Here is a 17466-nt window from a genome sequence, read left to right as displayed (position 1 = left end):
GCCAGTTCCTCCTTTCTCATCATTGTATCCTCAGCCGGCACAGTGCCCGGCACAGAGAATGCGCCCCTATGTCTGCATAGGAACGAAATTGTAGTAAATGGGGAGGGGACCATGTTTTAAAAGAGAAGGCACAGGTTTACCAATTCTTCCCCATTTGGAGTCTGGACCATAAATCCAAGCTCACCCTTTCTCATAATCTGTGGGTAGATTTCTACCCCTGTACTTATAAACAGCCAGGTTCATTTGCTTTTGTTGTTAACACAGTTTATTATTGGCACACTTATCAGGAAAGCATACATAAAATACAGCTGTTTGATAACACACGGAGCCACTGTGTCTTTACATTTGTGGAGGAACATATTAATATGCAAATGGAAAATTAGTTCTCTTATAAAGTTTCACATAAATACACTGGAATTGCCCCAAAAAGAAAAGTCCCCATAAAAGAACCAGCTGAGGGCTTTACAAAGTATTATACAAGAAATGTACTATGAAAAGAAAGAACAGTCAACTCAGATACAATAAAAAAAAAAAGTTTCAGATTTATTAAACTGCCCACGAAATTAATGGATTACATGGCTTGAAAATATTTGGATCAACAGCAATTTTACAAACGCATAAATTCTCCGGGGCCAAGTGTCTTTCTTCACATAAAAATCTGCCTTTGTGTCTTGGACGACAAAAAGACGTTTCTTGTTTCAGCTCTCGGGCTAAATTACTCAAGAACCAATTGACAACAGCTTGACCATAAATCTCCTCACTGGGCCCTTTTAGCTGTTACCCAATGAAAGCAAATGTGAAAGAAAAGAAAGAAAAGTACATGGCAACCCAAAAGTGGATTTTTTTTTTCTTTTCATTTTTTACTGAAACAAGAACCCTTCAGATGCAAGTCAAAAAGCAGAAGATATTTTACAATATTAAAAAGTCATCGGCAGAATGAATGAGATCCTGAGCACTGAGGACTTAGGGACTCTATGGCCGTCGCTGGATGGGTGAAAAGGAAAATCAACACAAACGTGGTATTAAAAACCTGCCAGGAGCTGCGCTAGCGTTTACTGGCTTTAATTACAATCAGTGCCAGTATCTGCAGGACCTGCGAAAGCCTCCAAGGTACGGTCACAGAAGCTTATTTGGAATGATCCTTTCAATTAAAAAAAAAATAGTGGAAGAGAATCAGATCATTGTGGTTTAGAAATAGGTATTTGCGTGGAAAAGTTTGTACATTTCTCCTCTTTTCTCTCCTGTGAGTAAAGACCCGGAACAGTAATTCTGACCCACTGGCCTATTGAGAATGGATGTAGGTGCAGACATTCTTATTGGGAAGCCTGGGGTGGGGGGTTTTCTGATTTGGTCTCTTGAGTGGCAGGCGGTTTACTGCTCCAGGGGCTGTTGTTCCCCAGGGCGGGGGAATTGTTGAAGTCCTCCTCGTCGTCCATGCCGTTGGCCGCATCATACTGCGTGTTTTCTAATCTAGTGATTAGCCTTTCGTCCTCGTCCCCAAACTCTCCTCCCATCAGAGTTGGCTCTCCTACCACCATCACGTCCTGTGAACAGCAGCTGACATTATTACAGGGGAACCTTGGGAGAGAGAAGTGCAGCGTAAAACAATCGTGGGAGGAGTCGGGGAAGCTAGGACAGACACTCGTGTAATGTACAATGGGGTCAAGTGTCCAGGTTGGGGGGCGGGGGGCCGAGACGCGTATCTGATTTCTACAGGAAATAAACATCGCCTCCTGCTGTGTAACAACCGCGCGAGTTTATGTCCTTAGTGTGCAGCCTGACACCGGAGAGGGCAATGCTAGCAATCTGCAGAAATAAAAAAATGGATTTTCCAAAATTAAAAAAAAAAAAAAAAAAAAAGCCACACTTTTAACTGGCTGACCTGGGGGACTTTTTAGCGGGCTGTGTGGAACCTTCTGTGGGGTGCTTTGCCATACCTCCAAAAATCCGCCACTCTTACTTGGGCCTGTGAGTGGCTTTGGAAACTAGTGGCGAACAGAGGCATCTGTGAGCCACCAGTCTTTAATACTCAGGCCACTCTTTCCAAACAGTATTTTCTCTGTCCCGAGGACGGTATACGTTTTAACTGGAGACAGAATCTCTCCTTTCTCTACTCAGCCAGGCCCTTTTATGCAGCCAATATCCTTGACATTCTGCTACTTAATTATGGTAATTAATTTAGGTAAAGTTTTTGATAAAAACAATGTTCACACTGATTTGACAATTTGCATAGCTAATTAAGTCATTAGCAAAAACCTGCTGATTGCCAACAAGCCCTGAATTTACCATCTGTTATTTTACGGTGCCTGTCACCTATCCCCACACAGGCAGCCCTGCCACCAGTCTGGGCAGCAAAGAGGACCAGTGTGTCCAGCTGGTGCCGTAAAAGGAAGATGAAGAGCACTCATTATAATTACACTGATGAAGCTGGTCGTCATCAAAATGGGGAACGTGCAAGAAGAATTCATCTCATCACTCCTTTAAGCACAAATTGTCCTTCCATGCAAACAAGGAAGCCACCTACTGTAGCTGGGAGCATCTTGGAGGCCACGCCTGGAGAGGCACAGGGACGGGGGAGAAAGATGCATACACAGGGCACAGCTCCGGCCTCTTTGTTCAAAGGGGACCAAATGGGGTTGATGGGTGACCTGGGCATGGGACAGGACACCTGTCAGATGGACACTTCTGGGCAGGCTCTGAGCAATATTCCACTTAAAAGTGCAGTGACTCCATGAGAGTGACCAACCGCTAGGAGCCTCCACAGAGGCCAGGAAAAGCAGGGCCACAGCGCTTTTGGAGATGTAATGGTGGGCTTTCTGCTAAGAAGGCAAATTCCATAAAGCACCGTGACAACTGGGCAAAAATGCTCGTCATTGAGGCTTTGTCAAGAGGGCTTTCCTGGGGTAGTAGAATAGAAGACTGCCCATGGTCAGGAGAAGATCCAGGAGGCTCTCAAATCCCCTCTTGAATTTTGAAGGTGCCCATTGAACAAATCCCTCACTTATCACCTGGTCAATTTTGGCATCGACAATGTTGTTTTAGTTGTTCTTTTTTTCCCACCCAGTGGTAGAACTAGAATCTCTAGAATTAGAGAAGATCATCAACAGGTTTTAAAATGTGTTTCTGACTAATCCTTCTTGGGAATTGATCAAAATGACTCAAAACAAATGTCCCAGATAAAGTTAATGCCTAGAGTATGACCTTGGTACACCCAGCCATGAAGGTATTGGTAAACGTACTGGTAGGATATGCCAATGTGTGCACTCAAGAACATCTTTATTATGCAATAAGAACCAAGCATGACACTGACACGTAAGCAGACTCATGAGGCTTCTCGAAGGTGAGATGTAAAATAGGTACAATGCTTCTGAGTGGCAGGAATTCTAATAGGATTTCAGCTGGAACTTGGCCACCATGGAGATGTGAACATTATTGGGTTAGCTGGGGCAGCTGCCATTCTACTCATTGGGGGTGTCTGGTATAAGAAAGTGTCACTTAGTTACAGGCAATTAGAAGACCACACTAATGATGAAGAACAATGCTAAGTGAAAAGACTACGGCAAGTTTGGCCAGAGGATGACATGGAGGGTTAATCTCATTTGATGATTTGTGTGCAGCACACCTTGAAAGGGTTGGAACATTCATGCATAAGGTCTCATGGGGGCAGGAGAAGGATGTTAGAAGCTCCCACATGGATCTGCATTAGTATCATGACTATAAGGTCATTGAGAGAGGCTGGGAGAGCTTGAGAAGGTAAGCATCATTTCAGAGAAGAGGATAGAAACAAGAAGAAGCCATATTAAGCATGGTATTAGAAGGAAAGTTCTCAACCTTCCAGGTGCATTGTATTAGAAAACAATAGTTATTCAAGAAAAGTGCTGTAAAGATAGTGGTTCGAATCACTGCAAGCGAAGCTAATCTACATTTGTACTATGTTGGCTACATCTCTGTGTTATGAACTGCTGTCAAAGATGACCGGGCATAGGTACTTTTAAGCATCCTATATTTCAGATATGCCACATTTGCTTTACTGCTTACAGAAAATATCCTTAGCCAGATACCTAATCCTGTGTGTGTGTTTGTGTGTGTGTGTGTGTGCACTTGACTGAGTGACTGTTAGAAGGTGAGCTACAAGAGACATGTGAGTTTGCACTGAGGACTTCATATGCACCTAGGTACTTGAGACCACTTACGTAAGTATGTTTACACGTCTCTAAGTGGCTCTTCTAAACCTCTAGACCAGGGTAGGTTAGGATAGGCTAGGAGAATACAGTGGTTCTCTGCTCTGGCAGTCTCACATAAAGTATATGGGACACGATACGCATTCCGAACTGCCTCTAGTTACGGGATGTTGTCAGTATCTCCCCCAACCCCGCGTCTTTCAAAAACCCCCCAACGTCGGCAGTGAGAGTACATTGCCTTCCCGTCTCTGCTCTCTAGTGTATCCCACAGGAGGCAATATGGATCCCTTTGCAAGTAGTCCATATGCCCTTGGCTCCCCAGGAGGCAGACCTCTGCTCCTCGGCTGGAGGCCTGGAGCTGCCGCCAGCTCTTGCCCCTATCACATCTTCTTACTAATTCCCCGTGCAAGGACCACCAACCTCTGAGGAGGACTGGAAGTGACTCCTTTCAGGGCCCCTCAATGCTTCTCCTTAAATTGGCCAGAAGGGGTCACTGCTGTTGAATGACACAGGTCTCCATCCCTCCCAGGGTTGAGGCTGCAGTTCGGGATCGCTCCTAGCCCCTGCTCATGGAGTGAGAAGCAGAATCCAAGGATTAAACCCTAGTCCTCACCAGGCGCACACCTTGCTGCCTCGGCAGCTTAGTGGACCACAACTGTGGTCGCAGTTGCTCACTCAATCTGTTCGTGCCTTTGGAGCAGACAGGGAATACCTACAGATGGCATTTCTATTTGAACAGTAAAATATAGTTGGTCATTCAGTAGATAGGGTTAAATGATGTGGTCAGTACAAGCCACCCAAATGCTCATCATTTAAAGCTCGTTCGAATATGGTACACATAAAAATTTTCGTATCTCCTAACCTGGTTGCCTTCCTTGCCGATCTTGGCCAGCTGTACGTTTTACTTAATTAAAATGTTTTTAATTGCTCAGTATGGGGATAGTGTTGAAATTCAACTCTCACTTTCTAACCGTGTCTTGTCTTCAAAAAGTCCAAAGGGTCTTACTCGTTAAAAACCCTCTTGATACAAGTATCTTCCACTAAAATGCAGTTGTTGATTTGGAGGAAAGGAGCATTACGGAGTAGAAAAAAAACATGTGCTCTTAAAGTAAGGAAACCCTAGTGGCATAGTGGTTAAGTGCTACAGCTGCTAACCAAAAGGTCAGCAGTTTGAATCTGCCAGGCGCTCCTTGGAAACCCTGTGGGGCAGCTCTACCCTGTCTTGTAGGGTCGCTATGAGTCAGAATTGACTCGAAGGCAGTGGGTTTGGTTTTTTTTTTTTGGTTTCTTAAAGAAAAATCATTCCAACTAAAACATCTTCTCCATCCATGGCAGACATCACTAATGGATGGCATGGCAGACATCACTAATGGATGGCATGGCAGACATCACTAATGGATGGCACAGCAGACATCACTAACGGATGGCACACCAAACCCAGTCTGGGACCCAGAATCCTCAATACTGTACTCTGTGCAGCTGACACCAGGGATGGAACTGGTAGGAGAGAGGAAACCTCTTTGCCATCCTTAGATTAGACATTGAAGTCTTCAATGACGGGGTCTTTTTTTTTTTTTTTTTTTAAATCTTACTATTGTCAGTGTTCTCTGGAATGCATTTTCTTCATTTGTTAGATGAAACTAACAAATGTTAGTTTCTAAAACTCCAGGATTAGTTGACTAACTGGGTGGCTTGCATGTTCTTTTTCAGAAGTGGGTATAACTTATTGGTACATTCAGAGAGAGACTCAGTTTTTCTCATTTGACAATTTTTTTTTTTTTTTTTCGGCCTGGCTCTCAGGGGTGATATGTGTGAGGCCCAGTTCAGAGAACAGAAGGGACCTTGGAATTGTTTGAGAACTACAATTCCTAATAGTCTTATAATTAAAATGGTGCCTCTCCCAGCAGGCTGGTCACTCTTTCCATGACTCCTTCTTTCTCATTCATACGATGGGAATAGAAACCATATTCCCTGTCCACAGAAGATAGGAGAAGATTCCCAATGGCTCAGGTAATTCTCAGGTTGCCTATGGGGTGGTTTTGGCCAAAGAGAACTGACCAAACGAAAATGGCTAAATGTGGTGGGGGCAGATTTGAAAGGCATATCTGAAAGTAAATTAGAAATCCCTTGTAAAAGCTTCACTCACATGGAGAGATGGGGCAGGATTGGGATGAGAAGGGGAGGCCAACAGACCAACAGAGACAAAAGTGAAAGTAGAGGGAAAGGCTCCAGCTGTACTGGCTGAGAGAAGTAACGAGAAGCAGGGAACACTTCCAAAGGCAGAGTAGCTACAGGATATCCACAAAGCACCAGGAAACAGTCAGGTTTCAAAGGACAGTTAAACGTCTAGTGACAGAGTGAGGTGATCACGGCAGCAAAGAAGGAAAGAAGGTATCGTGGAAGGGAGATGAGAAAACAGATGCTTAAGGAAGCACTAACATTTAAAAGCAATAAACAGTGCAATACTGGGTCCAGGAATGAGTCAGAAGTCATGAAAGAACTAGACAGAAACGGCAGAGTTTGAGAAGAAGTCATAGGAGATGAAGAATAATTACATTGAGGGATGGAAAGTTCTAGCACATTTTGGGGGTTACCCTCGGATGTCAGCTTTGGGGTTCAAAGGTGGCCCATTTGCAGTGGCCAGTTTCCTTTGCCAAGACCCAGAAATAAAAGAAAGGGGTCAAGAGGTCAAGAGAGACCAAATTTTCATGCCCTGGTCTTGATCCTCCCCTGAGCTAATGAAACGGGCAAAGCAAAATCCATTGGGCAGCACTTTTAGTGGCTGTGAGTTAATTACCTGTGTCTTTTAAAATAGGAGGGGACACCCATGTTGGGAAGGCCCAAGTCAAATTATGATACGGAGCCTAAGCTCCCGGAGCTCGTTTCCGGTGGAGCTCAGGGTCTCTGATGAGCATGCTGCTAAGTGATATTTTAATTAAACCTTAAGTGACATATCTCCTGTCTGTGACTCTGACGGCTTTTTAATTCAGGTCCCATTGCAGCATAGACTTTTATTATTTCTTTCTAACTCCCCGTTTGCAGGGGAAGCTTTCCAAGGCAGACTTCCTCCTATCCCAGCCCCTCCCTCACCTCCAACCTGCCCAGAATGGCTCTGCAGCTAAAAGAGACTTTCACATGGGCCCCTTTAATAGGAAAATGGGCAAAGGCGGGAGGTCAGGCCTAAAAGGAAAGTGAGACTTACAGGTACCTGACTGGACAGACTCAGGTTTGCGGCCGGGGTCTTCTTCTTGCTGCCAGTGCTATTGGCGTTGTTCCCGGCGCTGCTGTTGGAAGTGCTGCTGGTGGAGTTTTTTCTTTTTCTCCGTTTAGTGGTCGGTTGCCTTGTGGGTTCTGCTGCAATATGAGGAAGGGAAGAGGGATCAGTTCTAGGCTAAAAGCATTGGGGCAACCAACCACCAGAATCCTGTCCCTTCAATGAAGCTGTGTTAGTAAATTACAAAAGAATAGACTCTTCATTTTTTCCATTTCTTTGAACTTTACACATACACACACAAAAGGAAAAAAAAAAAAAGAGAGAGGAGAAAAATGTTGATTTATTTTTGGCATTAAAATGTGTGGAGCTCTTTTGTACAGAAATAAAATTTTTATCGTTCTTTCTAATTTTATATATCTGACTGCAATCTATTAATATATTTTAGGGGTAGGTGAGCTATGAATAATTCTTGCTGCCAATGCTTTCTTAGTTGAATTAAAAATATTATCACTGTTATAAAACTTTGAAAAAATATATTTTTTACTTGTTCTACCTTCTCCTTCCACCTTCCGTCTGTCGGTTTGTCTTATTGTGATGTCTTTAGTGTTACTATGATGCTAGAAGTTATGCTATTGGTATTTCAAATACTAGCAGGGTTACCCATAGGGGACAGGTTTCAAGAGAACTTTCAGACTAAGGCAGACTAGGAAAAAAGGTCTGGAGATCTACTTCCAAAAATTAGTCAGTGAAAACCCTATGGATCACAACAGAATATTATCTGATACAGTGCTGGAAGAAGATGAGCTTCCTAGGTTGGAAGGTACCTGAAATAGAAAGTGGCCACTACCATGGACTCTGGGATATCAATGATTGTAAAGATGTCACAGGTAATGTTTTGTTCTGTTATACATGGGTTGCCATGAGTTGGAGCTGACAACTAACAACAACTTTTTATTTATAACAAAGGGAGGGCTTCTGGGCTCCCTAGGAAGCCTCTAAGGTACTAAAGAAAGTATAAACTTTGCACAGTGTAATAGCATCTACTGGCTAAGTGTCGTATTGCAACCTAGTTCTATTATACCTTGAAATTCTCAAGTAAAAGGAAGAGGAAGCAGCAGTTCTATTAGCTGTGGATATGGAACTTAGGGATTCCCAAGCTCAGTAGAAATAGCTATGTTCTGACCCAGCAGTTTAAAAATGCCACTAATTTCAAAATCACTGGAAATGATGTATGCTGTAGCCAGCATTATTACTGGAGGAAAGCTAAGCCTATCAAAGGCTTGTTTGGCAGTTGAGACACACATTTTGTATCTGAAGGAAGGAATGAAGCCTTAATGGAAATTCAGAGACCCATGGTAATGTGTTATAAGAGGAATGTTTTGAATTATTTAATATATATGTATTGAGCAAGGCTTACTGTGTGGCAGGCACTATTTTTAACATTTTAAAATGTATTAAATGTTTTATTTTCATAACAATCCTATTAATTGCTTGCTATGACTATAATCTTTATTTTATGACTAAGAAAACTAAGGCACAGAAAAGTTCAGTAACTTGCCAAAATTTATGTACCTAGTAAGTATTGGAGCTCAGATCTATACTACCTCTCATCTCCCTAAGCCTGGCCATAGCTTCAGAAGCCTTGTATACAGCAAGTAAAAGCATCTCTTTCTAATCCTATTCTAGACTCAACCCTGATGGAAAGAAGGTAACCCAGGGCCATAGTGAAACTAAGTGAGAGGACTTGGTAACATTTATTAAAACACCTAGGCTGCCTCTGATGGACAATGAGGGAGCGTCTCCTTTAAGGTTCAGTTCAAAGACCACATAAACCAAAAAAAACAAAAAAAAACAAACCCATTGCCATCGAGTGGCTTCTAACTCATAGCGACCCTATAGGACAGAGCAGAACTGCCCCATAGAGTTTCCAAGGAGTGCCTAGTGGGTTCCAACTGCTGACCTTTTGGTTAGCAGCTGTAGCTCTTAACCACTACGTCACCAGGGTTTCCACTTAGTTTACTAAATTACCTCTGGCTTTTGATGAAAATATGGAGATTATGTTCCTACTTATACACCATTTTTTATTTCATAAACAATTTCTTCCTTTTGTCAGTCTGTCATACTGTGGTGGCTTGCATGTTGCTGTGATGCTGGAAGCTATGCCACCAATATTTCTAATACCAACAGAGTCACCCACAGTGAAGAGGTTTCAGTGGAGCTTCCAGACTAAGAAGACACTAGGAAGAAAGGCCTGGAAATCTACTTTAAAAAATTAGCCAACAAAAACCTTATCTATCACAACAGAATATCGTTGACTTGCTTGCTTTGGTCACATCATCAGGAGAGATTAGTTACTAAAAGAGGACATTATGTTTGGTGAAGTGGAAGGCCAATGAGTGCATAGGAGACCCTTGGTAAGGTGGATTGGAACAATAGCTAAACAAGGCACTCAGACATGCTGGTGACTGTGAGGGTGATGCTGAACCAGGCAACGTTTCCTTCTGTTGTACATAAGGTCGCCATGAGCCAGAGTCGACTTGGCAGCATCTAACAACAGCAACAATGCTCAAAGATTTTTATCAAAGGGTCAACCGTGTCCTTTAATAGAGTTATGGCATTCAATCTGAAGGTAAGGGGGACAGAGCTGGAATTATTTCAGGTCATGAAGCTGGAAGAAGAGTGGCGCTGGACATTCTAAAGACAAGCAAATACTTGTCTGCCCCTGACAAGCATCTTCTTCCTTAAAAACAAAAAAGCCTTTGTTGTCAAGTTGATTTTGACCCATAGCAACCCTACAGGACAGAGTAGAACTGGCCCATAGGGTTTCCAAGGCTGTAAATCTTTACGGAAGTAGACTACTACATCTTTCTCCAGCAGAGTGGAGACCAACCACTGGCCATTCAGTTAGCAGTTTAACTACTATGCCACCAGGGCTCCTCTTCTTTCTTAGATCTAAAAAATGTAAATCTGCTATATATATAGGAATCTGTTCATTATTTACAGAATTTGGGATATATAGAATCAACTTGACAACAATGGGTTTATACTAAACTGCACATTCCTGGATTATTTCCATCAACTGCAGGAAGCTTCAAGAGAAAAGACATGGACTTTGGAGACAAAAAAAAAAAAAAAAAAAAAACCAAAACACCCTGGCTGTTACACATACCTCCTTCATTTACTAGCTATGAGACCAAGCTTGGCAAACTCCTTCTTTAAGCCTCAGGACCCACTACACAAAATGAGGATGATAGTCAATATCTTATAAGGTTGTTGTGAGGATTCAATAAGACGAAAGGGAGCTTCGTGAAGGCTGCCAGTTTGGGCCATTTCATTGTAGCCGCCCCCTGTGGCTAGAACAGGCATCTTTCAGGAGATCAAGAAATAACTGTTGAACAAATGGATGAATTAACAAATAATATATGAACTATATATGTATATATTGGAAAATGTAGGTGCTCAAAGCTTTTGTTGAATGGAGTATTTTTTTCCCCGTAAAGGCTTATTGATATTGAAAGAGAAAACAAGGCCAATTTAAGCACTTTTCACATATTTGAAAAATAATGTTCTAAAAGTCTAAAAATTCCCCTTAAGATAGGGGTGCAACTATTCAATGGAAATAAAGCTCACATTCTCAGCTTTCTAAATACGTACTTGGTTAAATGCTCTATATTCATTTTACATAACACCCCAGGCCAATTACCAGCAGAAGGTGACCATTATATTTTGTGATTCAGAAAGCTATGTGACTCATGTTCATAATTACTCTTTATAAAAATAACTTTTAGCGAATGGATATGTTTTGCTTTTATGATCAACGAGACTCCACACACACCTGGGAGTGAAAATGTATTAGAGAGAAAGACAATTAATGATGACTCGAAGCGGTAATTTCTGAACCCCAGCAGGAGACTACGGTATCTACACTGCATTCTAAGGAAGTGAGAAAAATGGAATCTTTTATGCATTCTTTTCGTGATCAGAGTATCTTCTGATATGAAATATCTTAAAAAGTAGAGCAAAATTTATTTTAGTTTCCTTCGTTCCTTACTTTATTCTTTCTTTCCGCCCTTCCTTTCTTCCTGCCTCCCTCCCTCCCTTCCCTTCATCCTTCCTTTTCTTTTCACCCTCTTTTGCCCCCCCCCCTTCTTTTTCATTATTCCTAACATTTAAAACAAAACAGCTACAACACAACCCAAAACACTAGGCCGTGAGAAGTCCGCTGTCTGGTCTAGTGGACTGGGAAAGAGGAGAACCTGGTTCTGATCTAGGCTTTGTCAACAACCTTCTTGGTAACTTTGAACAAGTCCTTTTACTTCTCTGGGCTTCAGGTCCTGATCAGCAAATGAGGAAACAGTATTAGAGGATCTTTAAGGATGCTTGCTCTTCACAAATTCAATATCTCTAAGTCCAAAATCATGGTCAGAATATCAATAAGCTACTTTTCCTGATAAAATGAATGATCACCTTCTTCTTTTTCATATCATTTTACCCCCCATAGAAGACGCGTTCTAAGGAGGGTGAAGAACGAGAGGGTACCTGGGGGCGCCACCATCCGCTGCCACTTCTGGAACAAGCAGGTCTTCAGGCAGTCGCGTGGACTGAGGTTGTAGGTTTTATGTCTCGACATCAGCTCCTGCATTGGCTCCAGTATTACACACAACTGCAAGGAGTTCAAAGACATTGGTGTTTCACGACTTGATGATATTAATTGCGACAAATACTGTTAACAGCTGGAATCAATTAGAAAGCTGAGGGATACTGTCCTTTTTTCCCCTGGTTTTGATTTGCACTCTACAGGTTTGGAGGAAAAGAAATATTACCAACACTTGAGTATAGCCACTTAATGTAGTATCTTTGTAATGTGGCATTATAACTGATCTATACACACACATGCATGCGCATACACGCACACACACACACGCAAGACACTTTCTGTACAGACGCTTCCTATGGTTCCGTGGAGCATAGCATGTTCTGATTCTGTCCTGGTTTCTGGCTGTCACTCCTGTTTGTAGAGCAACATGCTGGGACTTACAATGCTAGCTTATGCAGATTATCAAACTTTAAAATCTATCTTTTAAACTTTGGAGAACAACTGACAACTACAGGTACTTTTTGATCTTATTTCTTACAAAGACAGATGGTGAACCCTATTTTACTTTTATTCATGTACCCATTTGTGTTTTACACACGATAAAGATGTAAATAACATATGCTGACGTTTGTCCGGTATGGGAGGTTTTTCTGTGTCTCTGCACAGCGTCACCTTGTTCCCTGCTTTGGTTATATTTTTCAGCTTTATTTTGGTCCAAGGCAACTGATGACAAAGACTAATGAGTGAAACAAGAAGGTAAAACCATTTGGTATTGCCTTGGACTTTTCTGAATTCCTTCTCGGTTGGAAGCCTATCAGAATACCACTGCATTGAAAGTACTATATCAAAGAGGATGAAGACCACGATACAGAATAATACATTAACTGCTGTGGCAGTTGTTGCTATTGTGATCTGTCTAGTCAATTCCAACTCATATTGACCCTATAAACCAAAAATCCAAACCTGTTGCCATTAAGTCAATTCTGACTCACAGCGACCCTATAGGACAGAGTAGAACTGTCCCATAGGGTTTCCAAGGAGCTGCTGGTGGATTCGAACTGCCAACCTTTTAGTTAGCTGCCATAGCTCTTAAACACTGTGCCACCAGGGCTTCAGTGACCCTATAGGACAGAATAAAACTGTCCCATAGTGTTTCCAAGGCTGTCATGTTTATGGAAGCAGACTGCCACATCTTTCTCCCACAGAGCAGCTTGTGGGTTCAAATCGCTGACCTTTTGGTTAGCACCCAAGCACTTAACCACTGCACCACCAGGGCTCCTGTGCTGTTGCAATTACAGTGATGCAAATATTGGCAACACACCTTCCCAGGTGAAAAAAAAAAATCATTTTATTATGAAAGAAAGATGTACTATCTTGCTTCCTTGTAACCCCCTTCCCTTCGGCCAGCAATTACCTTGAACACTTCCCAAAAGAGACCACATTGCCTGTGTCCATGGGCTTCCTCTACCTGGAATTCTTCTTACCCTCTTCCTGGCTAAGGCCCACCCATGGTTGACAACCTAGTTCCTTCTTCTGCCAAGGCTCCCTGCCCTGACTGTGTACTTCTCCCCACACAGGATGAGTTGGGGGCCTCTTTTATAGTACGTACTCCCAGAGCGTCCAGCTCTTTCACTCTACAGATGAACTTATATTTGTAACCACTGCTTCCAAGTCTGTCTACTCCACTAGACCATGAACTCTTTGTCTTTTATGTGTGTTCCCAGCCTTGGCTCAGATGAATGGATGCATTGAAGGACTAATTCTTAGAAAGACCTGAGAATCTTTCTGTACCAATGTTCCTCAAAGTGGGGTCTGAGAACACTTCCATCAGGACCAAATGGGTTGCTTATTAAAAATGCAGGCTCCCAGGCTCTGCCCCTTCTGTTTCACTGGGATCTGAAGGCAGGGCCCTGAATCTCCATTTTTAAAAACCATAAACCAAAAAAAAACCCAACTACCATCGAGTTGATTATCACTCATGGTGACCTCACATGTGTCAGAGTAAAACAGTGATTCATAGAGATTTCAGTGGCTGATTTTCCAGTACATAGCCAGGCCTTTATTCTGAGTGCCTCTGGATGGATTTGAATGGCCAAAATTTCAGTTAGTAGCCAAGTGCTTATTCAAAACCATATCATCATGTAATTCTGAGAAATACTACTGAAGTTTGATGCCCACTGCCCTACATATTCTGGATTTTAGGAAGGATAACAGAGACGCAAGGTATGTGCATATTCCCAATGGTTTCCAGCTCTGATCCCACTCCTTCTCACTTTTCCCCACTCTTTTGTGCCCCCTTCCTTCCTTCTCATGTCTAAGCATGATAAGCTTCATTGAGAAAAAATAATACTCAGCCCTTTTTACCTATGACAGGTTTAAATCTTTGCCAAAACCACTAACTCCGTTTAAGGACCAACTGTAATCTCCTTCCATTTGCAGTTTCTGTGGACAGAAAAGGCAAGATTTCTAAGCCTGCACAACACAAGGATGTTGAGTCAAACCCATCCAATACTGTGTGAATGGGGTTGGAAATTAATGAAACCTGGATTAGGTATGCTGGATCTTAAATCTTGTGAATTTTCTTGCCTACTTGGGAGCCCTTTTTGCAATCTAAAATATTTGTAAAGAAAGATCTTTAAAAAAAAGAGTTGGGGGTTGTTTTACAATTAACTCCATATTCCAACACTGTGAAGATCCTATGTGTTCATTCCTGTGTTAAGAATTCATTGCCAGAAATCCAACTCTGTGCAAGCTACAGACAACCTCACTGCCTCCTCCAGCCACTGATGCTCACAAGACTGTTTGGAGTCTACGATCATCTCTACAAATAGAGCTAAGGATGGATTATCCATCAAAGAAGAACCACTGCTAAATTCAGACAGGGTCAGAAGATGTTTGCATCTATTATTAAACCAGGACAGTGGGAATAGCAAATAGCTTTCAGAGAAATTCTAAGGGCTGGGAAACTTTCTTTCTTTCTTTTTTTTTAACTAACAACAACAACAAAAAAAAAGTTAAAAAGATTTTCAAACCATTCCCTTTTGACCCATTTCCCATCCTTGAGAATGAGCTTACGATGATGGAAAACTCATGGGTGGAATGGAACAGGCGTGGACTCAGAAGCCAAAGAGGCCGAGGTATGGATGTGGGCTCTGTCACTGGGTTCATAACCCTGGGGAACCTCTTAATAAATCTGGGTATCAATTTCACCTGTAGGACAATACTCACTTTATACATTGTTGTGAGAATTTTAGATAATATGCCTGATACATAACAGATGCTCAACAAACAGTGAATATGGTGATTATATATTAACAAATACCACCTAGATTGCAAAACAACCTACTTAGGTGCTTAGGTGCTGGGTCACAAAGATGAGGGTGGCACTATCTCTGTCCTTCGAGAATATTCAGCCTCCTTAAAAATGATTTAAGCATATTAAGAAAACCACCCTGTGTTTACTGCTCAAGCATCTCAGGAAATCACGTTTTTCTGAATTAAGTGACAAGTTAGCAGATATGACCTGTTTGGACCTAGGAAGGGCTATCAGTATTGAACACGCTTCAAAATAGGAGGACTGTATTTACTACGGGAACCGATGGGCTCCTTACCTTTTCTTTTCCACGGTGCCTTTCCTGTCTGGGTTTTGGGCAACACTCTTTACAGGTGCTAATCCTCGGAATTTCTCTCTTCCCTTTTAATGCAAAAATATCTCCTCATCACTGTAACCCACCCCAAAGGAGTTTGCATCTCCGAATGCTAATCAGGAGTCCCCAAAGCCATTTTTCTTCCTGTGGAGGGTTTCTGGGCTCTCCCCTTATTCATGTATGCAAATGAGTCTCCCAATGTCTGCAGCAGAGCCTCAGTGTCTTTGCTGGGCTGCATGCTGTAGGTGGCAGAGCTCACTCAGATAAGAGCCTGCCTTCCCGGCATCAAGCCAGTGCATCTTGGCAGCAGCCAAGGCCTGGAGCTTTATGAAATGAAATCAGGAAGAAGGCTGGGGGAGTGGTTTCCCGCAGCAACTAGCTAAATCCTTTTGGAGCCAGGATTCCTGCTTTCCCTGAGGTCTCAGATCTTCTTGAGAATCTGGGGAAAGCTATGCAGTCTGTCTTTTAAATTTTGTTCAAAATTTCTCAATGTTTATGAAGTCTCTAATTAAACCCATTGCCATTGAGTCAATTCCGACTCACAGTGACCCTGTAACAGGACAGAGTAATGCTACCCCCTAGGTTTTCCAAGGCTGACATCTTTATGGAAGCAGACTGTCACATCTTTCTCCTGCGGAGTGGCTGGTGGGTCCAAACCACAGATCTTTCCATTAGCAGCCGAGTGCTTTAACCACTGCGCCACCAGCGCTCCTTATGAAGCCTTGATAGCCCCATCCACTGACAGCAGGTAAAGAGCCCCTTGTCTATGCTAAGTGTGAACCAGGCCACACTGCGCATGCCTTTTCCCCACCCTGCACACACTCACGCAGACACAGACACAAACACCACTCTCAGGCGTACTAACAGAACTGAGCATAACAACACGGGCGCCTTGAAGAGCCGTGTTGTTATATCTGTGAAGTCAGGCCTGCTAGAAAGTTCCCAACGGACCACTTTCTTTGCCTGAAAAGAAAGGCCTCGGCAAGCATGTCAGCCGCATCTGCAGCAGACCGCACACTGGGTTGCAGCTTTGTTTAGTTTCTCCCTGCAGCAGTGCTGGAGGATACCAGGAGGAACTCCAGGACACAGTGGAAGCGGGGCGGCACCCAGCTTGAGAGATTGTTTTGAATATGAAGTCCCTAAAAATGTGGTCCCTGAAAGACCCAGTCAGGTCCCCAATTCTGGAAAAGCTCCAGAGACACCCTTTGTAGATTTATTGGGGGTTTTAGGTAGGGCTTGGTGCAAACAAGTGCTCAGCTACTAACTGGAAGTTGGCAGTTCAAACCTACCCAGAGATGCCTCAAAAGAAAGGCCCAGTCATGTACATCCAAGAGGTCACAGCCACTGAAAACTCTGTGGAGCACCGTTCTACTCTGACATACGTAGGTTTGCCATGAGTTGGAATCAACTCGACAGCGATAGTTTCTGTTTGTTTGTTTTATTTGCTTCCCCAATACTTCTAATGGAGCCCTGATGGCACAGTGGTTAGAAGTTTGGCTGCTAACCAAAAGGTTGGCAGTTCGAATCTACCAGCAGCTCCCTGGAAACCCTATGGGGCAGGTCTACTCTGTCCTATAGGGTTGCCATGAATTGGAATCCACTCAACAGCAACGGGTTTTGTTTTATGCTTCTAACTTCATTTTCTGGGATTCTCGCCCCAGCACTGACTTTTCAGTGTGAAATTCTGTAACCACAAGAGGGATCTAATGAGTAGGTAAATAGATGGATGGAAAGATGGATAACAGAGAGCTTGGCCAGATTCATAGCAAGGAGTTATCTGTTAAAATGACAGACAAACCAGACATTGTCCTGCAGGCTTCAACCAAA

The 17466-nt window shown here is 42.8% G+C and overlaps 1 protein-coding gene across 7 annotated transcripts in view; it reads right to left on the bottom strand.

The window, feature by feature from the left end:
* Positions 1-257: 257 nt before the first annotated feature.
* Positions 258-17466, bottom strand: part of LDB2 (LIM domain binding 2) — a 486610-nt gene continuing 469401 nt past the window's right edge. Inside the window, exons 6-9 of one of the 7 annotated variants that reach the window (XM_010591377.3) lie at positions 11935-12058; positions 7384-7535; positions 4602-4744; positions 1457-1544 (exon numbers count right to left, since the gene is read on the bottom strand). In XM_010591377.3, coding sequence (XP_010589679.1) covers positions 4640-4744; positions 7384-7535; positions 11935-12058 — 381 coding nt within the window. In that variant the 3' untranslated portion in view covers positions 1457-1544; positions 4602-4639. Of the gene's footprint in view, positions 1545-4601; positions 4745-7383; positions 7536-11934; positions 12059-17466 lie in introns of all 7 variants that reach the window. The other 6 variants (XM_023549741.2, XM_010591378.2, XM_010591372.3 and 3 more) reach the window with 6 other exon arrangements.

Source organism: Loxodonta africana, chromosome 5 (assembly GCF_030014295.1).
Source record: "Loxodonta africana isolate mLoxAfr1 chromosome 5, mLoxAfr1.hap2, whole genome shotgun sequence".
Classification (NCBI taxonomy): Eukaryota; Metazoa; Chordata; class Mammalia; order Proboscidea; family Elephantidae; genus Loxodonta; species Loxodonta africana.
This window is presented reverse-complemented; position numbering and strand designations above follow the sequence as displayed.